The sequence below is a fragment of the Varroa jacobsoni genome, unplaced genomic scaffold, assembly GCF_002532875.2.
Source record: "Varroa jacobsoni isolate VJ856 unplaced genomic scaffold, vjacob_1.0 scaffold_90, whole genome shotgun sequence".
In the NCBI taxonomy this organism is placed as follows: domain Eukaryota; kingdom Metazoa; phylum Arthropoda; class Arachnida; order Mesostigmata; family Varroidae; genus Varroa; species Varroa jacobsoni.
The window spans coordinates 152,675-180,042 of NW_019212992.1; the positions used below are offsets into that span (position 1 = coordinate 152,675).

At 40.0% G+C, this 27,368-nt stretch overlaps 1 protein-coding gene and 1 long non-coding RNA gene across 10 annotated transcripts in view; one reads left to right on the forward strand and one right to left on the reverse strand.

The window, feature by feature from the left end:
* Positions 1–27,318, reverse strand: LOC111264068 (dual specificity protein phosphatase 3). 7 transcript variants are annotated; one of them, XM_022839660.2, is made up of 7 exons: positions 26,030–27,014; positions 23,472–23,575; positions 9,564–11,663; positions 5,053–5,226; positions 4,775–4,859; positions 4,142–4,280; positions 1–2,653 (listed from the first exon to the last, which is right to left on the reverse strand). In XM_022839660.2, exons 3-7 carry the CDS (start codon positions 9,680–9,682, stop codon positions 2,448–2,450), a joined length of 723 nt encoding a protein of 240 aa, XP_022695395.1. In that variant the 5' UTR covers positions 9,683–11,663; positions 23,472–23,575; positions 26,030–27,014; the 3' UTR covers positions 1–2,447. The 7 variants fall into 7 exon arrangements, with proteins under 7 accessions (XP_022695395.1, XP_086826049.1, XP_086826048.1 ...); XM_086969923.1 differs by lacking the exons at positions 23,472–23,575; positions 26,030–27,014 and adding an exon at positions 27,209–27,318; XM_086969922.1 differs by lacking the exons at positions 23,472–23,575; positions 26,030–27,014 and adding an exon at positions 27,025–27,152.
* Positions 27,267–27,368, forward strand: part of LOC111264107 (uncharacterized) — a 10,949-nt gene continuing 10,847 nt past the window's right edge. For all 3 annotated transcript variants that reach the window (XR_002682664.2, XR_002682674.2, XR_002682659.2), the window contains exon 1: positions 27,267–27,358. This is a non-coding gene — a long non-coding RNA (uncharacterized LOC111264107). The remainder of the gene's footprint in view (positions 27,359–27,368) is intronic.

Sequence of the window (27,368 nt, forward strand, 5' to 3'; positions counted from 1 at the left end):
TTTTATAACATACACGTATATTATATCAACATTGGATAAATATATTGTATTTTATGAGTCATCTAGTTCACTCATTAATAGGAGTCTATATATATATATAATAACCTTTAAGGTTTTGGATTTCCATCTCGGAGACATTGTGGTGGCTAATTGAAATGTTTCAACATGTTTCAATGGATGTAGCAGTTACGTAGATAACTAATATGTGAACCATTTGTGTTACACTTTTTTTTTGCACGTGTTACTCGATTAAGTTATGATGCGCTGTTACTTCAACTAGTAATCACTGACCAGTTGCGTAAAATGCAAATTCATTGACGTTGTGCCTAATAAACGATAAACCAGCACACTTTTATTGTGCACCCTGCACTCGCTCGTACTTCGTCAACGGTGACGATATACCAACGACCATCGTAGTTTTTGCTTAGCTATCCATACAACTCTTACTGGTAGTTTCCTCATAAATGATTAAGGTACGAGCAGTGATAGGGCTTTGTTGTTGGGCGTTTGTCATTTTCTGCCATTTGGCATATCATTGTCATTGTTCTATGTGTAATAGTATATAATCGATTTGCAATTTTGTTGGTCGGTCTTGATATTTCATTTATTAATTATTGTTTGTTACTGTTGTTGGTATAAAAATACTTGTATAATGTTAGCTTAATTATATAACTCTAGAATATTGGCACGGGACGCTCCGTGAGTGCTGGACCCTTTTGAATGCTAGAAACGAATGATAGAAAAAAAAAAAAAAAAGTTTAGAAACATAAAAATTACGTTCAAGTGAACTGAAAGGACGGGACTGAAACGATGCTACCAAATATATACACGTAAGTTCCTGTAGTCATTGAGGTCTGTAGTGAAGTCGAGATGTGTAGACAAAAGATGTCTATCTGAAGAGAGTACGCGAACACGAGGGGAAGGCCTCCAGTGTGTAGTCTCTGTTGCTGCTCTAAGTACTTGTTGCTATCAGATGCGTGTACGGTTGTCACGATAGTCATTATACGTAGTGGGAGCCCTGTTATCGGACTAGTTTTATAATTTATTTGAACGGGTCCAGCCTCAGAAGGTAATCTTGCTTTAGTGAAAATTCTTACTTGTTCGAAACATGATGGAACGGGCAAGAGACGATGGCCAGCAAGCGACATCTGTCGGTCGGCATCGGAAGCGACCGATTTTCATTTTTGTCTGTAGCTAACGGCAACATGTAACCTTAAATCTGAACTGCTTCGTTATTAAGTGAAGCATCAGCCTACTATTACGTATAAGCTTTTCACTAAGGTCGTGCTTCCAGGCAGTCGTCTGTTTGTTCCGTGTTGGGGACACGATATGGATAATACACAACATATATCTTCTGCCCCCATCAGATCAGTCGGTGAGTTCGGTCGCCGATTTCTCTACAACTGGGATAACTTCGTTCCGCTCTGACTCTAGTCTATCTGTCAATGATAATATCTATTTGCTGTCGACAGAGGCAGATAAGGAAGAAAACACCCAAGGCTATGGTTCACAAGACCACCACAGTGCTCGAGGCGGTTGGTGAGACCCGCCACGCCTTGACCTTCTTAAGCGCCCGGGAACTTTCATTGAAGTATGGTCATCTCGAAGTCAAAATAACGCACTATTTTCGTTTACTTATAGAGATATTGATAGGAAAGTTATGCAGCGTGAGATATGTTTACAAAAAAACGATCGCTCTGTGTTGTTCACAACATACTTGCTGGGAATATATACAGAATATCAACTTCCTTCAAATTTTAGTACGGCCTAAGTGAAGTGTACACAACAATAAATTTGTCCTGCTGTTCTGGCACATCCTAAAGGGCGTTATTTAAAAACGAAAACGCAAAACTCTGGAATATCCTCCAGAAGCTCCAGAATGGTCTGTTCTCTCCCATATTCGTTGTAATTTTTTTCCAATGTGATGTCTTTCACCGTTTTCGCCTACGAGTTTTTACGGAAAACACAGCTGCTTTGGTGCTGTCTACTGCCATAATCGTTTTATATTATTATCTATTATATGTCTATAGTAAAATAGCAATTTAACAGTAATTTGGGCGTCATTTATTGCGTTCATTTCTACATTCAATCAACGATGCACCGCCATTTACCCACATCGTTTATGGCGCATCCCTGGCAGTTGGGCACTGTGGTCTTTATCTGGATTTCATCCCTCTCGATAGTTTTTCCTTCCAATTTACTTTTTGTTTTTTGTCCGGCATACTGTGTACTTGGTCCTCCGAACTGCTCGATCCGTCTCGAATGATTGCCAGGAACATAAGTGACATCTAATAAATTAGCGCTTGGTTTCTCCGAAGGAAACGTGGTCTTTTGCTTTCAGGTATCAGTTCGTTCTATAAGCTACCGCCGTGATGCTGTTGAGAGTAATCAAAGCAATGGTTATTGAATTTGCCCTTTTCCATCTATGCGAATATGCTCTGCTACCTTCACAGAGAGGCCTGTTGTTCACTACGGATCCGAGTATCCAGTTGAATCAGCTGATGCAGGAACCCGTTATTCGGCCGTACGACGCGACGCTCCCGTACGGTGGTCAAAGCTTGTTCAACGGTCATGTTTCGACGTAGCATTAGGAAGCCAATTGTTAGCGTCGCCGAGCGGGACATGCCCATTAAGCAGTGCACAAGGACCTTTCCTGTAATAATATGCAAGCAACGTGTTACCAAGCCTACTTTTAAGCTTACTTCTGTTACAAAGGAAATTGTACGCGACATACATTAGCTATTATCTCAGCCGTCATGGTATGAATATTGATATTAAATAGCCAAAGTTTGCACAGTGTGAAGTAAGGGATGGAAAGGAACGTATATTAGATCAGAATCGATAACGTAGACAGAATGATGCCGGTTTTTTTCGCTTAACGTAAATGAAGATGTGTTACAAATCGAACGAAAGAATCAAGCGAAATTAATACGATAATATTCAAGGACTTAGACTTGTGCAGTTTATTTCAAAATATGCAAGTGCTTTCTAGAAAATGTTTCAAAAGCGGTGGGGTATTTTTTCAAATGTAAACATCTTTAACTTGTAGCAAAGATGAATCTAACTTACAATGTTTAAATTTGACAATGCTAATATAGAACGAATTGTCATTAGAAGACGTAATATCAATTATGTAGCTGGATTAAACGTAATCACCATTAAAAACACTTTTGCGTCTAGGGACAGTTTTATGGTGGTTTTAAGAGCAGACGTTAACCGACGTCCGTCAGTTGTCAGGAGGCTGACATTTAACAGTCAATCGTTTAACTAGAATCGAACACAGCGGGCGAAAGCACAGCTAAGATTTCTTACCCCCAGAACCTTTCATGAACGAAACTGAGTAACCCCTTAAACGAGACAACATCAGCGGCGCTAGCGGGTTGTTCATAGACAAGCCTTGCGCAATAAAGGCAACACGACTGAGTATCCATTAATTTCATGTACACAGTTAATAAAAACCATTACTGCTGATAAAATCCGAGTAGCCTAAGACGCCAGTGGATATAATGATTATACTGAAAGTTGTACCTGACAAACATTTATCAAAAGTTCAGCGTTCCTTGTCTGTTAAAGCTATTCATAGCTTTGACCTGCGAAGTAAAAACAGAATAAAGATAAAACTCCTACGGATGAAAGGCAAGGACATTTTCGACGGAATAAATTCCGAAAAAAAATCGTCGTGTCCGAGCCGCTTACCAATGGGGTACGTTTTCACTTCAGTTTAAAATACTGAAATAAAGCGCTCCACCCAGGTATGCGGGACACCCATGTGTCCCACAAGATTTCGGTCGCTTACCTCTCAGCATTGATATTTCAGGTAGAGGTTTAGCTCGTGAGGCGATGCGACAACTTCGAATACATCGGTCAAGCTTGACAAAAGTGGAAAAAGGACATCGTTTTCCGCAGTGCTAACAATCTGGAAGCCGTACTCTCAGACCAGAAAACGACTTCTCACGAATCACACATCTTAGGTGGGGATGTTAATTTTCAATATATCCGACTATCGAGAAATGCCGTTGGTAAAATTATTTGTTGGTAATTCTAATATACTCCCTAAAAGATTTTTCCCTGTTATTGATATTATGCCATTCTTTCCGTCGTTTCTTATAGTCATCTTCTTTCTCACTCAAAATCTCTTTACCATTGTTCTGTAGTGCGGAATCGATAAACTCTGACGCAGGCTCAAACTGTGAAATCATATCAGTGTGGGCGACGTCTTCGAGTACCAAGCCCTTATACCGTAACCCGTGCGGCCTATAAAACTCCTCGGATGTTGACACCTGTAGGTATAGTTGGTAATGTCGAAAATGACAGTATAGATATTATTCAGTTAGTTGAATAAATGCAGCTAATGTGAGCTTTTACATGCGCATTTCACGTAATACATAGGCCCTCTACGCCCTTAGATACAAATTCAGTCGTTAGATACATATGCTACATTGGCATGTCATACGACATCAAAATCATGTACTGCTTTGCTATGATGCATATCATAATTATATACTATTACGTACTATCCACAATTGTCTCAATGATATAGGAGCAGCTTGATTAGGATTTTTCCATTATATTTACCAGTTTCAGAACGCTTTTCAATACAAATTAAAATTTATCTATTTTTTTTTTTATTAAAACTGAGATTTAAAGATTGGTACAAAACAATGACAAGGATAAAAGATGTCAAAAGGGCGGTTGTCATGGTTACAGTAATCTCAAAGTGAGACAAATTTAATCTGCGTTGTAGCTAATTACCCTACTACAGCTGTAGGCTCACCTGTCCAAAACCGAAGCCTTCGGCCGCGTTAAGGACATGGGTTACTCCTAGATATTTGAGGTACTCGACATTTCGAGCCGCCCCTCTGAAAAACACATACACACATTATCACAAATTACACTTAGCGCAGTGTATATGTATCAGGTCCTAACAACAATTAGTACCAACTATAAATGCGAGATACAGTCATTGGTACCGTCTGTGTACGTGTGTGTGTGTATCTATGTCCAGCAAAAGCCTAAAACGTGTTATGAGCTAACGTTTACTATGGTACTCACTCGTCTCCGATGAATACGCCCGTATAGACCTCGTCAAGATCCACACCGAATAAGTATCGGTCCCTGCCATCAGCCTTGGCAGCGATTCCTGTTAACTTTTCCAGGAATTCGATACCCGCCAAGCGAGTTGAAGGAGGTTTTACCTCGTTGAGGATTTGTTGCAAAGCCCTCATCCTGATAAATGATGAAAGGGGAACATTATAAACAAGCCCACCGTGAAAATCATTAATGAATCAAGGTGACCACGTATACGATGTACATGATGACCAATATTTTTATGTCTTCTATATGTATATACATATAGACACTTGCTAAGAACCCGTTTATATTTTTTTCATATTTTTGTAATAAAAAACAAATAGCATAACGATTCTCATGATCTTATTTTAATGGCAAGGAGTTGATCAGGTAAAGATCATATATATATATATATATATATATATATATATATACGAATAATGATGCTGCGTCTACACAGGGCGTCCTAAAAATATATACATGGATTGAATGAATGTGCCATCCGTTTTTTTTTCGCATAGAAATTATATTCAGTTGCAAAAGAATTTACACGAAAAGTATAATTCTTCTTCCTGCCGCAGACGCTCATAACTATTGCCATTTTAGTTAACACACAACTGATAACGGTAGACTATTCATTCATAAACTTCAGAAAACTCTCAAATCTCCCAGTATCGGTTTTCTAGCGTAGACTTTATTTACAAGGAGTTCTTAGAAGAAAAACGTTGTCGGGGATAGGTCTGAGAAACCGGCAAGGCATTCAGGACCTCTTCGTCCAACTTATTGAAATACGCTTTTACGTTACGTGGTAATGTATCAGCGTTCTGTCCTGTTGGAAAAAAATCTTCATTACAACCCTGTCGGATACGTAGTGGGACAACTTTTCTTGCAATAAATTCAAACAATTAAATTGTACTGTTAGAAAGGTAGTTTCAATTAAAATGCATACGTTTTTGGAACATCCTGTATACATATATAGCAGTCTGGTTTGGAATTAATGCTCCGGCTTTCAAGATACTTCGAGTGAAAATCAATTATATTTACTCTAGAAGAAATTAGTTCAACAAAAGCAGCCTTCAATGACCAAGTTTTTGTTCCTCGAAGTCCATAGCGGCGCGGAAACTGGTACAAACACAACAAGAAAATTTTCAAGCAAAGCACGATGCGTCAACGTTACAAAAACGGAAGTTAAAATGTTAAAAATCAGCGAGGAGATGACGAGGTGTCGGGACCCGACTGACCAGACTGGCCTTTTTGCAATTGAAAATTTCACGAAAGCACAACTCCTAAAAAGCCCAAAGACTCTGGCGGCCAAAACTGGCATTTCAGATGAAGCGTGCTACACATTACTTGGATACCTGAATATTCAAAAAGCGAGTAAAAAAATAGATCCCCCGTTAATAGGCTCCGAGCCAGTTGGAAATATATGTGACCTATTCCGCGTGCAATCTGGAAAATTTAATCAATAAAAACTGACTTGACTTGGTGCATCGACGAACTACTGCTCAAGGAGAAACTGGGCGAGTGAATGGCGTTGTCTTGGACAGAAATCCAGTTCAATGTCATGTCGAATGGGTTCGGACGGTGGATTTGCATCAAGGTGCTGATTATAATGTTTTGAAGTACTATGAATGCGGCCGGTTATCTCGAGGTCCCAAAGAGCTCTGTCCTGGACCGTAAACATGACAACCTAAGATAGGCAATTTGGTTACCCGACGGCAATGTGAGACCCTATCGCCATGTTTCAACTACTCTCTCGATTGAGCAAGTATGTTTTAAGTAAACATTTAGTAGTAAATATTTAACGTTAGCTTGATCCCGCTTATTTCCCAATCCAAGTCCGTGAAATTACAGAACTTTCCGTGGCTGAAAAAGCAACTAGTACCTAAGCATGTTCCACAATCAATTCGCTCTGAGAAGATATATGTATTAACCTGAATGGCACATATATGGCTGTCCAGAGACTGCCACAGCGTCGCAATACGTGTGTAAAAAAATAACGAAGGATATTGCTAACGCATATTAAAAATCACCATTCTATCTCTAACAGTTCAAAAGCTCTTCAGCTTCAATATCCGCCAGATTCGCTGGCAACAGCCGAATAAAAATTAAAGTAAAATCCTTGTCGTAAATAAAATCGAATCTAAATAGGTGGCTCCTATGGTAACAAAAAAAAATCATGCAGGGACATCTTACAGTTTTTTTTCAGGCAGAAGGACTGAGATTTAGCGTAAGCGAGGTGTGATCACGAAAGCTGCAAAGACAGCCTAAATTTAATCAATGATAAATTTACATTTAGCAACAAAGCGAAAAAAAATACACTTCGCTAAATTTATGAACAATGAAGTACGAGATCTTTGTCTATTTCTTGTCAAAAAACAGTACTGAGGTATAGTGCTTAGATACTTAATTTATCGACATCAGGTTGCAATCCAGTACTTCAGTGAGAGCAATTTATGGACTGCAAAAGTAAGCCAACGGATAGTTCGTTCCTCGCCTTACGATTGGTAATTAGAACTATTATATGTAATTTCAAGTTGATCTCCACCGTTTTATGACTAAAATGGTCTTTGAAATCGTTTGGGTTCTACGCATTATTCAGATTGTCAAACAGTTAACGAGAGAACGAACACTCTTTAATATACATCCCGAGTTGCTACTTGTTGCATGAATATAGCTCGTGTCACAGCTGTTGTCGCTGGAAGTTCCCAGCTTTCGAAAGCACAAAAACGGAGCTAATAAACGTATCCGAGTTCAGTGATAGATTTATCTCTGCTTATAAACCAGATCCTTTCACCAAGTTTTCTTGTACATTTTTATGTCGAAACTAAAAAAAAAGCCCTCTGTTCGTAAATCTCAGAAATCCCCTGAAATACTCTATCAACGGCGGGTTTTCGGGTCCACGAGGTAAATTTACCAGATTTTAATATATGCCATTTCGTACTTTTCCCGCTATATATGAACACAATACGAATCCATCTAAGTCAACGGCATCGACGGGTACGCTGTGCAGATTTTGTAAGGTTTTGGATTGAAAGCTTACTCTAACCGGTGATAGCTGTTCGACATTTCTAAACGTGTTATTTAACATTAAAGTGATGATCAGTTACAAGTTAGCAATGTTCAAAGTTGTATTTTTATATTATCGAGCTATTGTATTCTGCATTTTGGTGATCCGTATCACAACTAGTCAGCGGCATTAGTTTTACACCCGTACAAAGTAGTCCTTTGCAATTAGGGGGGTACAGTCTTTACTTAAAAATCATACTTTAGGCAGAGTCACCAGCTATTCACATAGAAAAATTACTACGACAAGTTTTCTTCTTTGACGATAATCGTGACAAAACATTGACAGCTTAACGATCGTGAGAGCTCTCATAAATGGTATAGATGTGTACGTGTTGATCAATATTAAATAGATGATATAAACTCGCTTATTTACTTGATACAGTTAATATTTCAATGAACGTTATGATTCTTACGTGAAACGTCAAGAGAATTGAGAAAGCACAATGTTCGCCGACTCAGATAGGCCCAGTTCGACACGGCGTTAACCAAATCAACAACGGGAACTGTGTTACGTCACGCGTGTCTCACGAAGTTACAGCCGAAGCTAGTAATCTCATGTAGCTCCTCGAACAGTTTCTAAATTGTCCTTAGCAGTTACGTTAATTACGTTTGACCAAATGAAGGTGTACATAGAAACCCACGGACGTTAATAGCAACTTCACAGCAGATCATTTATGCGACAACTTGTACCATTGCCGGTAATTACGATAGTGAAGTTATCATTACATAATCAGTCAAACACAGTGGTCTCATGGTTGCTCTCTACGTACACCCTTCGTATATGAACAAGTAACACGAAAATATTCTGTCCCTAAGTCTGCGGTAAACTTTCATGTTCTTACTACTCAGCGTCGACTAAGAAAGTGCCTCCTTAAAACTGTAAAGCCATTCTCCAACCTCATATATAAACGCAATAACACAACAAATCCGCAATCGTTTATAACAAAATCGCATGGAACTTGAACTTTCAGTCCGAAGAAGCAACTCGAACGCTGTATCTGTCAGACTATATCGAGTTTACTACCTATACGATAATATAGCGAACCTGCTCCATTAGAGCTGGTTTGCTCTCGAGGTAACCTACCGTTTTTATTTCGCCACCGTCTCTAATACTAAGCATGATAACAAATCAATAAACTGATGTGCCTACCTATCACTGAAGTGAGAAAAAGGCATGACAACCAGTTACGTTGGTTAGGGCCAGGTGATGAGATACGTAGTGTATTCAGGCATGTCCTTCATTTTCCACCGTAAGCAAATGAACAATGAAATGATGAGGGTGTTATGTGATACATAGAAGTGAGGAATACGAAGCGATGGTATATAGGACAGAGAGAGAGCGAAAAGGATGAACTGAAAAAGGGTAAGGGGCGAGGAATAAGAAGATTGCTTCGATAGGGCTCTGGAGAGCTCCTTGGACGTACTTGGGACAGACGGCTGTGTCAACGGTCTCGCGGAACCACATGTAGACGGGTACGAAGACATTGTACAGCAGCCAGGTGTGCTTAACCGACTTCCACACACGATCCCAGATAACCCCCATTACCCCCCGTGAGGCTCGCGACTCTGCGCCGCCGCCGCCGCTGCCGCCACCCGATACCGGAGGAGAGCTGATGTTGGACTGCGAGTATGGGCTACTGACCGCTCAGCCAGCAGCCACAATTATTTCAGCTGAATGAGCAAATTTTGATTTTGCCAATGAAACTTGTTGGCCCGTTGTTTCTTCGACCGGGAAGTTTACAAAGAGGAGCCAGCGTCAGATCAGCGAGAGGACAGCGGCTAAAACGTTTAGCTTATAACAAGCTGATAACACAACCATGAAACGTGAACTCGTTCCATTCGGCTTCTGAGGCGTCAGGGCAATAGAAGTACCCGGTATTTTCTTGTCGCTGTACTTCTAATTGTTGTTTATCATTTACTAGTAGCAGGGTCCTGGCGTCAACAACCACACTTGTGAGTTTAATTAGAGCGTGAGGGACTCAATAAGTCCGCACATTTGCTTGTTGATCTCAGAGTACATTATATATGTTTGTATGTGTTGTTATATTATGCATATACATATATATATATATAACTATGTATATGTACGTATATATATACTATATATAGTTTTCGTGACGGTTTTTCTTTTTGCTCTTCGTTAGAGAATAGACGGCGTTTGACGATATCTGTGAATGCAGCTAGTACAGGATGTGGCTATGTGGGAAGAACTGTGTAATTGGACGGAGGCGATCGTATATATTTATGTTATTGTCGTACAGAAAGCCCGTGTGAGGGAAGCCATCTGCGCCGAAATACACGTAGTAAATTTTTTACACGATGCCAAAGGCTTTGCGTTGTCAGTAAAGCGGTCCTGTTTCCCCTCGCACTTGTGATAACAACGATGTACATAGGAGGTAAAATCACCAATGAATGTTTAGTGTGCTTAAACAATCGCAACGTACCTGCAATCGGAAGTTCACAGTTTGTCTATTCCAATAGGTCATTATATATATATATATATTCTGTTTTTGGTGCTTTCAGTATTGACTTATAATTGGGATTGAATTTAGAAATCGAGTGAATAAAATCAGTTTATTTGTCAGAAAGCAGCTCGACTCACTTGCTATATCTCAGCCTATGTGTATCAATGTTCACTTGGCTGGTGGCCACTAGTCTTGGCTTGGTCTGTATATTCCAGTGCCTTCACTCGTTGACTATACTATTTTTATTGTAATTTTTTATCTTCAATTTTTTATCTCTTTTAGTTGCGCTGTCTTTCTCCTGTCACGAAAATCAGGTAACGAGTCTCACTATGTGTCTAAAAGTCTTAAAAAAAGACACTGTCTTTTCTCACGTTTGCTTTGAAGTCTTCTCTTTTGTCGACCCGTCGTCCTTGCCTTCGTACTATGTATTAATAGTATTACGTTGGCGAGTTTGCTTATTCAACGCCTACACTTCTGCTCCACTTTAAACACTTTCGCCCTTCACGCTACCTGTGTAAAGCGCGTGATTTACGGATTTGCTGTTACACTAACCAGAAGTAATGAGTAGGGCTCACAGCTATCTGTGTAACTGTGTGATCTTCCGTTATGCTCTGTTTTTACGTTGTGTCTGTTTGCCGGTATCGGTCGGTCTTGGGTTACGTTGTGAAGCAGCAGGAGCAGACTTGATGCAGCAAAATATACCTATTCTGTTTGCATGCGGGCCCGACCGCGTCTCTGTTTCTCTCTAAGTGCGCATGTATGTATGTGTATTTGTATGTACGTGGAGACCAACGGCGGTTAATGACTTTCTGAGATACTGTTGTCTAGCAGACGATTTCAGCTGTTGACGGGCTGCGTCTCAATACAGGTAGCACAACTACCCATTTTTTGCGCGTTTTGCTATCGAGGGCCACTGTTGGGTTTTGAGTTGTCTTAAGCAGGCAACTCCCCAGGTAGCAAGAGCAGCAGCAGCAGCAGTAGCAGCGGAAGCAATGGCTTGCAGCGGTGTTCGCTTGCGGCCACGCTCTTTGCTCGCGTAATCCTCACGCCGCACGATTCCTGAAATGATGACAACACCAATTTAGAAGAACAGCTAAGGGTGTAGGAGCAAGTCAACATAAAAAACAAGGCCCACAAACGGAATGAAAATCGATTAGAAAAATTCTCATGGTTGTTATTTTAGTGGATATGAAAGTTCGATCGAGTTATAGCACACTTTCTATATTTCCACCGTTCATAAGGACAGACGTATCAACCGAATCAAATGATTTTGTCTATCTATTTGGCGAAATAATTTTCTTCTAAATAATTTTCTGTTCGTCGTAAGATGAATGAAACTTACAAATAATTTAATGAAGTTGCGTCAAAGAATCATATTTTGATGAATCCCCTAAAATAGTGAACACTTTTATGTGGGCGCTAAAAACCATTTGTCTTGATTATGGGCAGCCCTAACGTTAACCGGTTTACTTCGTAAGTATGAAACTGCTCTGATAAACGGGATAGTGGCCGACCGAAAGACAGCCTATCCTTGTCGACTGGTGTAATTACACATTAGACACTCACCTGCATGACTCAACCAATAGAATTAAAAATATCAAATCGTGCATGTACGTAAATTCTTGCGTGTACATGTGCATGTCCCGAATGAAGTTCGTTCGTCGTCTAGCCGACTTTGCTTCTGAAGGATAAGAAACTGAGGTAGCCAATGATAAAAAGTAGCTCCCCAACCTAGAAGTAGCCCATCAAATCAGTGAAAAAGCGACGACAACGGCAGCCCCTTTCATTTATACTCTCGCGCTATTGGTATTTGTGTTCGTGTCGGCTCAATGCAGTATGTTACGTATACGTATTATATTATTATATTACGTATTATAGGTCGCTCGTTCAATACTTTTGGTTGATTCTGAATCTCAGTACTGCCGTTGACGATTAGGTTGACGTTGTTAGATAGGTACTTAAAGTGGTCTTAGTTCGCACCTCGTTTCATGCTGGGAGCCAGCAGTACTATGTAATGCTTAACGGCAATAATGTACGTAAAGCTCAAAACGCACAAGAACTTTATGCTTGTTTGACAGACAAAAACCATCATGGATTCTGCAGTGTCACCCCGATCAGTCACTATGCTATGTAAAGCAACTTCTATGCGAATGTGTAAAGTAAAAAATATAGCCAACATACGCTACAAAACGTATCTAGATAACTTTTTATGCTAATTTAATGGACAAGAGAGAAAGCAAAGGGTGAACCGTTGCCGCTTAAGCGTGTATTTATTCATTTTTTTACTCAGTGACGCTCACCCTACACTCGTTTGGCGTTCATCGTAAACAGCTGATTCGGACGCATTGTACGAAGCTATAAATACTAATTCTTATCAAACACTAAGAGACTACTTGCGCAATTTTTCATAGCTATAATGTTTCGTGTAATAACGTTTAGCCGTTTTTACAGACAACGAACAAACACTGTCGCAAACAGAGGTACGTTGTAGAAAGTTAATGTTAAGTAGTGCCAATTCGACAATGCCAAACTCGTCAGGCAAAAGAAGCCTGCGCTATCCAATTCACCTTAGATTTTGTGTCAGAGTAGATTTCAATGCTGACGTTAGAGTTTATCCAGGTTCCACGTGGTTAAGACCTTCGGCACAAACAGTAGATCGTATAGGACACCGGACCAGACAACTGATTAACTCAATGATGAATATGTTTCTCAAGGAAAAGTTTGGAGCAGTTGAGGTTCTCTAGCGCTCAGGAACCGTTTCACTAGCTTCCCATAAATATCAGAGAAACAAACGTATGAGACTATTTCGGCAAAAGTCGTTCCGGATTATTGGTATGTAAGCGAGTTGGTCCAATTAGAAATACTCTGTCAGTTGTTTCTCTTTTTTCATATTTTCATAATGGATAAAGCGGTATTCGGTCACCTCAGTTCTGTGTACCTGTCATCGTCAGGTACTTTGCATATATTCTTGATAGGAAAACATTAAGTTTATAAGGTTTGTTTTTCTTGTGCAACTAAAATGTTTACAAGGGTATTAACCTATACGTAAACAAACTCTCGGCTACTACAAGTGTTTCCTTCCCCTCTGTTAATTAGCACCGTCGTATGTACATTGCTAGCGGCCCCTAACAACCAAATCCAGAATGTTATGATAGTTGTTATATACATATTGATATACCAGTTGTTAACTAACCACTTTGAGTTATTAGGTGTCTAACAGGAAGCATTGAAATCGCGAGTAATTCAAAGTTCGTCTGCTTCGTACAAATATAAATAGCACAAAGGCGTCCTTTTTACACACTCTTCGAGACCGTCATCGAGGCACTAGATTAAGTCGAGTCATCCGTCTATCTATCAGGCCGCTATGAGATTCAGCTAATTTGATGGCGCTAACTTGCTGGTATATGTTTACTAAGAACGTACATACATGCACACCTATAGAAGTTGATCGTAAGGGTCGGCGATTTTGGACCGAAGGATTACGTTACATACAGATTCGCGTTGGACAGTTCCTAATCGACGTATTATAGATATTATACAATATTATTAGTGAATTATTGCCCGTCTCTCTTCTCCCTGTTAGTAAGACTCAGTTCATGAAAAGGTTTGCGTTTCTTCCGCAAAAGTCAAATTCTGTTTATCAGACAGTATGATCTTTTTCTCTCATGCAAAAGGCCTGCAAGCGTTTGTCGAAACAAACCACCCACAAAATATGTACCGAAGCGCATAGAACAATTCTAAGGGTGTAATAGAAATATTGCCAGCGAATTCAATCGAAATATTTACCCTGCGTTAGCCTGTTTGTATCAACATGACAAAGGCGTATGGGATACGGTTGCGTGGCGACCCTAAGCGTTTCTATACAATCGTATGGCAAATATACACACACATAGAAATGCATTTTACACAGATTATCGAACATACGTGGATGATAAAAAAAAAAAACAACGCGGTGGAGAAAGATAATTCAGTGTGTCATCATAAAGACAGCCAAGTAAGAAGCACTCTTCAAGTCACTAGACATCTAACTCAAAGGTAGTCATGTCAAGCATTGCGCCCCCTGACATCAACTATCACCAGATATTTAGCAGCAGAAATTTAGCTTCGTCTATTAAACTCTACAGATAAACTAGGAGGAAGTGCGCTAAAACTGCGAAATTCGTGTCCGCGAGCGGATGTATACAAGTCAATTTACTGTCAGCCACAATAAAGGTACCACACCCTCACTGGATAGCAAGAAATACGTCACACGGCGTGTATAGCATGTAGCATGTTCGTTCCTTGTCAGACGAGTGGGTTTTTTGCCCTCTGTTTAGCCGTTCGCCTTCCAATCTCATCGACCGAGCTATTGCGAAGGCCTAGAAACATAGGTATGCTCAAAAGATAATTGTGCTCGATCATCGATGACGCACCGCGTGAACTTGACATTCGTCTCCTATGGACTGTATATTTCGTTTACCTATATTGTATATAGAGGCGTCGACAACTAATCTAAAGGCCTTGTTCTTTTGCGGTGTGAACCTGGAAAAGTGGGAACCTTCTTTGACGGCCAGCGAGTGAGCCTTCTATCGTCTGAAGATTCACAAGAACCGGTCTTTGTCCTTGCCCATTTGCCCAGTCGGAGACTAAGACAATTTACTTACTTCCTAGCAATCACTATCTGCATTTGGCCAACGGCCGAAGCCTAAACGTCGATGTGAAGCAATGACCGAACACTCGCTGGTGCGCAAGAAAGAGCTTTACCTAGCGCTAGATATGACGATTATTACCGTCAGTATCATGCACCAAGCGCGGTCGTACAGTTTAAGACATGGTTAGGCTGAACAGCCGTACGCTATTGCCCTATGCTTTAATTCACATGGGAAGCAGCAACAAAAATTGGTGGAAAGAAAGTAATTACGCTAAGCGAGCAGTAAAGGGATTTCTCGTCAGAGTCCTGTCGCTATTCCGCGGAGTAGTTGTTAGCTATCGCAAGCTAGAGGAAGATGATCGTTCTTAGTGAGAAGTTTTTTTCATCAAGACAAGAGAAACGCTTCAAAACATGAGCAGGATTAAAAGCTAGTTCGACATGATGTCATTATCAGTGAACCGACGGGAAGTTTGTTACGCAGAGGGATAAGGGAGCAGCCGCCGCTAATACCATCAGTGCCAGCGTACGTAGGCAGCTGGTGAGTGCCGAGTGGGCAAGACTACGCTCATAAACTGCTCATCCCCCATGACAAATACAGAGGACACGGTTAGCGAGTGTTAACTCAATACCGGCCTACCTTGAACACTATCCGTTTTTGTTATACGTCCGCCTGACTTCTCGTGCTGCCTGATGAGACGCATTAGTCAAGATGGAGGAGATAGCTAACAATGGATCCTCCAGGGAATGCCCTCTTAGATGCCTATACTGTTTGTGTGTGCGTTTAGGAATGCATCGAATATAAGGATGCTCGTTCAGTTAATTAGAACGTTTCAAGTCGCAATCGCTGCCCGGCCATCGTCTTAATGCTAATGGATTTTCTCATTCATAATATTGGCCAATAGGGATATCCAATCCTTGAAAATATATATACGCAATCGAACATTTGGAGCTTAGGCTATGGATTAAAACACTATAGGCTTTTTTAGGTTACTTTCGAAAATGAATTCATCAGTAGACTAATAACCGAAAAAATATGCACGTGATACTGTCTGTATTTCTATTTTATTGTGAATTATTCTCACTTGGTCCACTGTCTCAGCGCTTAAACCTCCTCAGGTTCTATACGAATATGACCTAGTAAAGGTACGACGATGAACTTTGATTCCGAATAGGTTTCCTCTGATAAAATGGCTCTAGCCACTCTTAATACGTACGTACTGTATTTACTCCTGAGTGACATGTGCTTCGTATAGGCCCAGGTATAGCGTCTGCTGCGTACATCTAACATCTAACGTTCTATTTGCATTCACATAGAAAACCACGTTGGATGGGCTTCAGCTGGTTAGATTTGGCGTTGGGGCCTGCACAACGACGGAACGTTGGGTGAGGAATAGTGTGCAGGTGTTATTCCCAAAACAAATGGACACAATTATAGCAAAGCATTACAACGCTTCCCACAAATGAATTAGTAGAATTCTTCTATTGAGCACATAGGTGGCCACTGTCGCGTATTCTCGTTAGTTAGGGTCTAACTTTGTGACAATCCTCAATTAGTCATGGTATGTATGTTGTACAAGAAAATCTCCCTTTCGGTAAATTAGCTGAGTGATCAAGCCATTACAAGCTTGTGCACTGACTAACTTTTGCTTTACAGGTCTCTTCCGAGGGTATATGATGCTTTCATTGGCGATATTTTCATCAACGTCGCACATAGCCCTCATGTAGTCATTACACACGTTACTCTGCCTAAATTTAATTACTGACTAGGCTTGCGTGTGCATGAGATTGGCGACGATGAAAGTTTTTCGTATTGTTCATACAAGTTACCTGCTACGATTCTTTCGGCTTTATTTTTGCGACGGTAAGCGGTGCTCTTGTGCCATAGTCCTGCTACCTCGGAAGCATTTTCCCAACAGGCACTCAACTCTGGACCTAAATAGATGTAACTGAATTATTGAACGACAGTCGTCGTTACGATTGCTCTGCTAGATTATTAATTAAATATGAATTAGCGAGTACTAAGCTTTTGGCCTCCTGTTACTCAGAGAAAATAAGCAACGATTTGGATGTATCCAACGATTCGTATTTGCTTGGAATAATTTCGAAAGCTTAACTGTTTGAATGCGCCTTGATGAAATATAATATATGCGTATATCTAACATCTAACAACTAATCACTATTCGTAACATCGAACGTATTGTAAGTGCACGCGCCCGTGCCTTAACGGATCTACGAACAACGCACGCCCAAACAATGACGAGCGTCGCGTGGGTTCGTATTAATGTACCCGGTTGGTGTAGTTCTTATTAGTAGTACAGAATATGTACCCGTTGACAAACTGATGTCAGTAGGTGAAAATTGAATGCCCATCCGATACGTTTTTGCACACCCTATCAATGTATGCGATTCATAAACCTATGAATCATAGCTGTTTAAATGGTATCCTTAAATTGATCCGCTCTTACGTTTACTTGAATTCTAAAATATAACTGGTTTTGGTCAAAATTCAATATCCTTTAAGCATCCGATCTATAGATCTATGGCTACACTGTATCAGCTGATTATGTCACCAAGCATTGTTGCTTGTGCCGTCTTGACATGCATACGTTGGTAATTATTCAGCACTAGCAATTGTTATGTTCGGCTTGAAACTAATAATTTTACTTCAGGGGCGCTCTGGACAAAAAAAGTTGACCTATGCGGTATTCGTGCTAAACGAGAGTAAACGTAATTATCTAGCTGCTTAATCTTATACGTCAAACGAAGGTCAGTTTTACTACCAGGATTTCTAGCTGTTAAGAGCAACGTTGTCGGGGCAAACGGAAGCTCTTCGTTCGATAATTCCCTCCTTAACAGTCTTATCCCCAGAATGAGAAGCTTCTTTGCGAGTGGTTCGGTTGTCCGACCTGTGTCGACTTACAGCCCCTGAAATAATGGTTCGTAAAAGTATTCGCAATCTCTGATATTTCGGAGCAGCTAAACTGTATCCTGCTAAGCCCGGCCAGAAAGGATGCTAACTTAAGGAGTGCTAAGAGAGTGGTTTCGCCAAACAAAGCTACCGTAAGACACGAAGAAAACGAATGTTGTCGCATGTCGTACAGGAACAGTATAGATGCGAAATACACTGCTCGACTTCATTAGGTTATCGCCCAATTCGAGCTTGACATTGAAATTAACTCTGTCCTCAAATTTAAAGACATCGTGCCGTTTGAAGTAATCTGTCAATCAAATTCTCACTTGTAATGAACGCTATTAAGGCGTTACGTTTGAGAGCTAGATAAAAATATCTACATTATACATAAATATATTTCGAAAATTTCGAAATAAATCTTCTGTATGTGTTAGGAGAGTAATGTGATTTTTGGCATTCGTATATATTGAGTGTAGCCGCCATAAATACTGCGACTGAAGCTTCAATACGGTAAGCGGTAAGCTATTTACTAGTCATTAGCTAGAACTCTGTTTATCACCAAATAGCTTTTTTAGTCATAGTCACACCTCAAGTGATAATGGTAGGTCTAAGGTCGCTTAAGTGTTCTCAAATATTCTAGATACAACAAAATCCTAATAAATAACATTTTCGGCTGATAGAAGATCCCAAAAATGCATGGACTCGAAACGGTCGGAAAGTTCAAAAGTTACAAAAAAAAAAATTGGAAATTATGTCAATTGCCAATTGATATTCTCGTTGTCTCTTTATACACCTTACGCCTTTGTCTCTGTATCAAAGGCGTAAGGTGTATAAAAACTAAGTTTTTTTTTTTTAAATATAAATTAATAATGATTTTCTGACCAGTCTTATCAAAGTCTTTCTCTGATATGACAGAAACCGAATACGAACTTTACAATTATGGTAGTGCTTTGTCTAGAGCTGAAAGATGGCAGTTCATTATTATAATTTCTCTCCGGTGACGTTAACTCGTGCACCTTGAAAGCAATACCGAGATGATATTTTTCTTTTTGTAATAACAAATTCAATTGTCGTGTATAAGTCCTACTAATAGTTACGGTTATGGTAACAATAGGAGTTAGTAGAGATGTTTCTGTGCACAAACTGTACCGTGGGACTCTGCCGCAGCGATGCACCGTTGAATGCTTGCAGGAGGAGCGCACGTTCAAAGATTATGGAGTAAAGATTACGGAGTAAATGTAATATGTCCCGAGCTGCCTCTAGCAAACGTCTACTAAGAAGGATTCATGACGACGGGGAAATGTTTGAGACTGTTCGAGATGCTTTCGCTTAGCCAGCCACATTCAGCGTTTGGCTAAGGTATCCGTTACAAAATATTTGTCCTGAAGTCTCGTGAAACGAAAAAGGCGACAGTTTCCTAACACTTCGAACCACTGTTCCGGTGAAATTACGACGGAAGATACTCAGCAGTATACAGTATGACCTATAACTGGGCTTTGAAACGAAAAGAGTCATCTCTACAAATAGTCGACAGACATCGAACAACACCAAACCCTAAGACAGTCTCTGCATTTACCTCGTATTCAGACGAAGTCTTTCTTAAAATCTTATCCTAATAAAGACCTCGTTCATGCAGTACGTTAATCTTTATACTAAGACTGTATCTGTGCTATTTTAGGAACAACTTCATGAAGCACGCAAATTCTTTTAAATCAAATAAATAGAACTGGGATTCTCAAAAATACCAAAGCTAGAAGAGGAAACCATATTTTATACATACATACGTGTTATGACGAATCTTGTTCAATTACATACAGACAGAGTCGTAAACGTTAACGACACAGATGCTGCCCCCAGAGTTTCCACATTATTTTTGCGAGGATGAATTAAATAGTTTTCTCCAGTAACGTGGGTAATGTCGGGGAAGCAGGCGACACAGGGATTGTTGATGGACGTAGCGACCCCATTTACTGCAGCAGTTTGGCGGAACTCGAAACAAACTTGACAAATCTACTGGTATCTTAAAATACGGTAATTTCTATTACACACCCAGAACTCCGAATTAAAGTTAGTAGTTCGGATCTTAAATATTATTTTCCAAGTTGATCCGTTTTCCAACTTAGCGGACGACCATTACTTTTGAAACTATATTGTGCGTGCAACTTGCAATACGTACCTGCTTACTTTGCTCACTTACTTCGATCGAACGCATCATTAAGCAAGGCAAACGTCTATGGCCTGGAGCTGTTAATTTAGCATAGTCTAGTACAATAGAAATAAATGAATGTAGTAAATAAATTATCACTGCTTAGTCTTTTTGTGGTCCTCCTTAATTAGGGCGGGTGGCGGAGTTTGTGACACCACATCTCTAGATGGCTTATGTATAGCCGAATGGTCAAGTGAGAAAGTCCTCACGTGTTTTATATGAATTTCTCTAGCGTATGATGCATAACAGAATGACGCCATACGCACGTCAGTGAATTTACGGTAATAGACTAACACCGCGTTAATCCTGCCGATTGACAATGCCCAGAGGGGTTTATTGATGACTTAAGTTATTTTTTCAAGCACAATTGGCAAAAATTGTATAGGACTGAGAATCCTACAGCATTGGTTAGTGGAGGGGTCAGATTAATTAATTTGCATAGCCTATTGCTCTATTACCTAATCCTACCAAATTAATAAGCGTCATTATATTTAGTTGGAGTTAGCCGTACTTTTAAAACGACGTAAGAAGGCTAAAGTGGGGGCCACGGTAGATTGCAAGTGAAATGGTGCCAGCGCCCATAGTCTATGGACGTTGAACAACTATCACTCTTTGAAATCTTAACTCTAACGGCCACTCACTGTCAACTTTAATTGAGTATGAGTAATCTATATATGTAGTTTGATAGCGTGAATTACTACCCCATAGTCGCTGCAATCGTTTTTAATTATATCGGACCAATTTAAATTGCGTTGTAATTATACGAGTAATGCTGCCTGTGTTGGCGTTTTCTGGCCGCAATCCGCTTAAGCTCTATATATCACTGTTTGGGTGCTTAATAAGCTGTCTTTCACGGCTATTGGACTATGTTTATATAGTATCCATATAGATTGTCTCAATGTGCTTTATCACCTGTATTGCATTTTTGGGTAGTGGAAAGAGATGATGACATTCAGGTTGTGAACAGGACATGTGTCAACTACCGACACCTAAAACTACGTGACTTGCAGATGAAGCTTTTAAGGCTTCAATCGCTTTGGGTTTCTGTAGTCTATACGGCATACTATTTCTCTTTTCGCTGGCATACCAAACAGATTTTAGCAGATCCCCTTTAAAGTAAGTAGTATAGCTAAAATAATCTATTAAGTTAAATATTTTTAAAGTAAATACTTTTGCAAAACTGTGCATTGTCATTCTAACATTTGGCAAAAATTTGGAAAAAGGTGTTATGGAGTTTCGCTCTGGCCGTTTACTCTATTATGTGACTTTTGTCACTTAGCCACAGCTAAAGCACAATAATTGTTCGATCTCTAATCAGATAAATCACGGGCGTGCTAATTATCAGCGTACTGGTATCCTTCTGTCGTCTAACTAATGCGCCAAGGCACTAGTACGAGATAACAAAAGTCACGTTATCGTCACGTCAAACAGACGTTATCGATCACTGGGGTAAAACATCTATTGTGTAACCTTGCCCCACAGCTAACTATGGTGAGGACGTAATGCTGCACCCTTTCGGTGTTGAGATTTGTAACAAACTTGCGTTCATATTGTTTGAAACCTGACCGCTGGTTGTCAGAAGTTTAAAGGCATGGAAAGATTGCAAACTAACCTAAATGAAGGCCACGACACTAACTTCATGGCCTCAGTGTTTCAGCCTTGGATAATTACCAGTCACACGGAATACGTCAGGATCAGCATTCTTCTAATTCAGACCCGCGTCAAACGCCGCCACCTGATACATTTGGAGCTGAAGATCGTAATAACTCTCTCTAAAAAAGAGGCTTATTGAAGAAAGGGTTACATTCATGATATTTTCGGGACTCAGCTGTTTTTACGACGTACCAGTTTTTTTTTCGTAAAGCCAAAAGTATCTTTTCGTATTGTGTCAAGGTGCATTATTACTACCGAGATTGGCTTAGATGACTTCTGGTTAAAAGAGCACTGGCGAGTATTTTAATCACATCCGAATTGCGCATCGACGTTAGTTTGTACGTTGCGTCATCAAGCGCTAATCACCGCTTGTGATGTTATTCTATTCAATGGAATAAATAAGCAAGATACGCAATGAAAAGTTGCGCGCACCGATGTTAAAGATGTAGACCATCAGTTCATTAAGCTCCTCTAACGATTCCTGTCCAAATAAGGTAGGGCGAGCGTCGGGAACGGGTGGTAGTTCAACATCAGTAAGCAGCGTGATGACGACATCGAGTTAGTTCGAGCGTTTGAGCCTTCCGACCTACTATTCAGCTGCTATTCTGCGGGAGTGGCCGGCCGTATATGTGCCTGAGTTTGCAGCGAGGAGTCCTGCAGAAACATGAAGAAAGTGATGCATTCAAGATGGCAGGAATAGAAGTGCTTGTTCGAAAAGAGCCCTCTAACAGCCCTGATTCTCGACACGATTAGGCAAATAGCCACGGAAGATATAAAAACGTAAAGAAAGGGAAACCTCTTAGTTTGTAGATCCGTTTGTAGGTTATTGCCTTGTTGAATTGATAGTTATTCTCCTGTTTACAAGCTAACTGGACGCAATAACAAATGCTGTCGGAGACTTTGTGTCGTCGGCCAACTGCTCGCTCATTTAACACAGATGACCTATTTAGGCGTATACAAAGCAAGAGCGATAGCTAGCTAAGGATCTTCTGGTCGTTTGTTTTTTTAAGTCAGCCTTTATTCCTTTTTTATATGGCGGTTAAGTATGGATGGAAAGGATCATGACCGCTGGAACGATGCATAACCTTGTACGAAAAAGGTTTTCACGATCAGGTCGTTGCCCCTCGAAAGAAATGAACATCCTATTTTTTAATGGAAAGTTATCATTCCTTGTTCGTTTTATTCTCGAGCTAATTGTAGTGGACTTGTATAGAATATTACTGTTTTTTTCCGCGGTGGCGCTATAGGATTATTAGTTGCATATTATTAAATCGTCTATTCCTTTTGGATTTCGACATGGTTGCGTACTTGCAATAAATTCAAAAAAGATTAAAAAATTTCAAAAAATTAAAAAGCAGATATTCAGTGCTAATAAGTCAGTTTATCTGGCTTATAGGCATGACGTAACATTCATATATGATCCTACAAACATCTAAAATTTTTAGAAGAAGTAGTCTTGAGCCTTACGTTTAGGTTTGTTAGTCAGCGTTGCTTGAGATGGTTAGCCCACAATATGGAGTGTATTGTATCTAGTTCCGCATCCCTCCGCATATCGGAACTGCTCCTAAACCCTTAAACACACAACAATAGAGTCGTCAGAAGCGCAAATTCTTTATTCCTTCCCCAAAAAAAATACAACAAAAAAAAACTCAATTTAGTATAATTTGAGGAATGACACCAAAATACCATTTAAAATTATATACAATATCTAAAAAGTGTAGTCGAGTTCATCTTCAGCTTGATCTTGTTTTTTTTTTTGTAGTGAATTACTACCCTACAGAGCTAATTAAACACAGCAAAAAATAACTAATTGTTCTAGCAAAATCATATCTAACTTCAAAACAGTGAAGAAGCAGTGTTTACTGTTTGTGTCGTAAGTTTGCACTAAGTTACGGTTTTCTCAATTGAAAGCTCTCGATAAATTTCCATATTGTTTTACATGTTTATGTTTCACTCATTGATTATTCTTAGGCCAGATAGACATCAGCTGCCTTAATAAGGGAGGCCGTTTTTTAAAAAAAAACCTGCTATTCTTCTTGGATTTACGTCGTGCAAAGCCAAGCATAATATCAGTGCTGTTGGCCATAGCTACAGTTTAGAGCTCCGCTGATCTCTGATTTGGATCACAAACGTAGTAAACCAGGTTCGAGTGTGCTAGATAATTATACATATGCCTGTCTTGAATGTATTCTATAAATAGCGAACGCTCTTAAAAAGATCATACAACTAGTCCAGTAGTAACTACATTGTGACCTATTTACATCCTATGGACCATCTTCCAAAATTTCAACACGACTTCACTTGGTAGGCAAGAAAACTTCGACTACAGCGATATTTTATTTGACGAAAATGTTCTCTTACTCGCTGAACGCGTTTGGACAATGTAACCATACTGATAAGCCTAATAGACAAATGACATTTATATGATGTCAGGACAATAAAGGTCGTCTGACACAAATAAAAATAAGCTTTAGGACACACCGTAAAGACTGTGATATTAGGCATATAATATGATGCATTAACTTTATTGTGGAACTACAGGCTTAATTTTTACTGAGGAAGATTCGAACAGATGCAGCCAATAGCTGCGTAAAATTACAGGAGTGGACGGTATATTGAAATGTGGTAGAACTAAGATGTTATTCATGGCGGCTTACAGCCCTCTAAGGGTTCTCTAACACAATTCAAAAGAATTAAAAAAAAAAAGTTCAAAAGGTATTTTTATCCTTTCTCTTCCCGGAGAGAAAAATCGACCAAAAAAAAAGTACTCTTTCAGTTAAAGTCCGCTACCTCGTGGGCAAACCTCGTATCGCATCCTGTTTATTTTCCAGAGAGCAGTTTAGATAATAGCAATAGGTAACAGCTGCTTTGCTTCTGTATAATTAAGAGTGTCTATTATATACGGCAGCTAATTTTGAGATACGTAGCGTAATTGACGACGTAATATCCGGACCGACCATCACTTTAATTCATTCGTCCCATCGAATAGTAGTTAGCCACCATATAGCAACAGGTAACTTTGAATATTCTGCTTGTTTCTATTTTTTTTGTTTGTCATGTATATTTACAGACACCAAAAAAAAAGGCGCTGTGTCAACGTGTGTGAGAAACACAAATCTACTAGTCCCTCTTTATTCACTGGCAAAAATAAAGTCCTTTGTGCTTCAAAAAAAAAAAACGCAAGAGGGTAATACTCTGCATGTGGAAATAAGCTCATGGTGTAGGAGAACGCTTAATTGACTTTATTGCTTACTACAACTGCATCAACGTTTTTGGTTATTCAAATAATGTTCGCTTCAAAGTAAAAGTTGGCACACAGTTTCGATAGAACGTTTTTCCAAATCGTCCCTATATTTTCTATGATATAAAACGGCGATATGTTAAATACTATAGTATTCTAAAAATTTCGGATAATGACGTGATCGTCTCAAAGACATAAACATGTAAAACTTTGTTTTCCATGTTCGATTTTGTTTACTATGCGATACATATTAAAAATGTATTTTTGCCCTATTGTGTGTTCACATATCGAAACAGAAGTTGTCTATTGATTTTCTTCTTTTGGAGTCTTGCCAGAATAAAAAATAAAGAAAAAAAAGAACCTAAAATATAATTTTTGTTTAATTTGAATAGACTGCACCACAAATAGAAATCGAGAAAAATCTTTCAATAATCTGTTCTCAGTAATAACTCAGTAACAATAGTGATAGTTCTCTTGACCAGTATGAGTCAACATGCGCTCAGTTTAACCCAATAGACTGCCTGCTGCTGTTACAGGTGCATGCTTTGTTAAAAAAAAACGTTTCAAAAAGTTGTCACGAGAATTAGTATCTGTGTATATATATATACCTATCGCCAACGGATGCGCCCAGGATTTCGGACACGCGCGTATCCGTTGGTACAGGCCACACTAGCACCTCGTCCCAAAGCACAAGGCACCTATGACATTTTCCACTTTATGAGAATAAAGTACTAATAATAATACTGCCGCTTTTTCCATCAATTCTATTATCGCAGCTACTTACACTCGAATGGCACCCCGCTACCGCAGTCACCCTGGGCCATACGAAGAGCGGCCTAAAGCAGTCGATGCTCGAGCTTTACGACGGTTCGCTGTTAGAACGAGCGAATCTCTAATGTTTGTCGCAGCCGAGGCAGTAAAGCCGTCGGCCGGCCGGCCGACTGACTGATGAGCTCGCGTTGCTTTCAGTGTCAGACACACCAACACACAATCCACTGAGCAGTACGGCATTATACACTTCGTATACATTTCCCGCATATCCTTAATCTATAGAGAGAGTAACTGCCTCTTTTCCCTGAACGAAATCTACAAAGGGGCTTCAACAGCGGCCACAGCAGCAGTATCAGTCGATCTGTGCATGCCCATCAGTTGACGTTACCTGTCCAGCCCGAAACTTGCTCACCTTGGCGAACTTCGCTGGGGGATCCGCGGTACATGCATGGAATTGCATGCGACGATATCGTCAGCAGTATCATGCAACCCGTGGCTCAACTGTTTTGCACCATGCATATGCTGAGTCCGTACGATCGTTTTGCCAACAGACGGATGAACAGCATGTTTATTTGCACGTACGCCCACTGATGCGTTATGTTAGCGAAAGTACCTTGCTTGAAGGTCTCCTCTATCTGTGTTTGATGTCTGCTAAAACTTTAGAACTTACGTTAACGAACCGTAGATACATAGCTGCCATTCAATGCAAAACTCAGCGCATCAGAATAAGCTATACGTCGATAAATCAACACTTACACGTATCATATGTAATTACATTATTGACTAGGCCAGATTCGTCGATTATTTGCCGAACGAGTTTTTATCGTTGATTGACGGGCGGTTATATGCTGAGTATCGCAAAACATGTGCGTCTGACGAAAGACACGATTTTTCCGGTCAGCTACACATTCAATTGATCATTGACTACTGTTGGCCTATCTGTTACGCAGCGAACATGTACACGTATAATGTAGCCTGTACACGTATTATTGATTAAATCAAACTAACCACAAACTCCTCACGTTATCGTCCAGCTGCCTCGTCCTGTGTCACGTCAGCGGCCTAGCAGTTATAGCAGGCCTTCAATGGCATCAAACTGTTGCTATTTACTCAACCGCTCTAGCTTCGATTACTGTGGCTCGCTCTACATGCGCATTTGTGCCTAATCACGTTATTATCAGCAAATACCAACCTCCAGTTTCTATGTCTACTTTTCTTGATTATGACATCATTTCGGTGGCCAGCGATACAGCTGGCGCCACAGTCGCCGCCAGACGTCGACGTGTTTGTAGGAAGGCTGAGGGGATCAACTGAGCCAGCTCAAGGATGACTCTGAGATTCGGTAAGTGTTT

Bases quoted from the DNA above. Each gene is read 5' to 3' on its own strand.
- LOC111264068 (XM_086969923.1), bottom strand. From the start codon at position 9,682: ATGGGGGTTATCTGGGATCGTGTGTGGAAGTCGGTTAAGCACACCTGG. The intron at 4,860-5,052 runs GTGAGTACCATA...TGTGTTTTTCAG, and splicing joins GGCGTATTCATCGGAGACGA to AGGGGCGGCTCGAAATGTCG. The intron at 2,654-4,141 runs GTAAAGAGATTT...ATATTATTACAG, and splicing joins TTCCGCACTACAGAACAATG to GAAAGGTCCTTGTGCACTGC.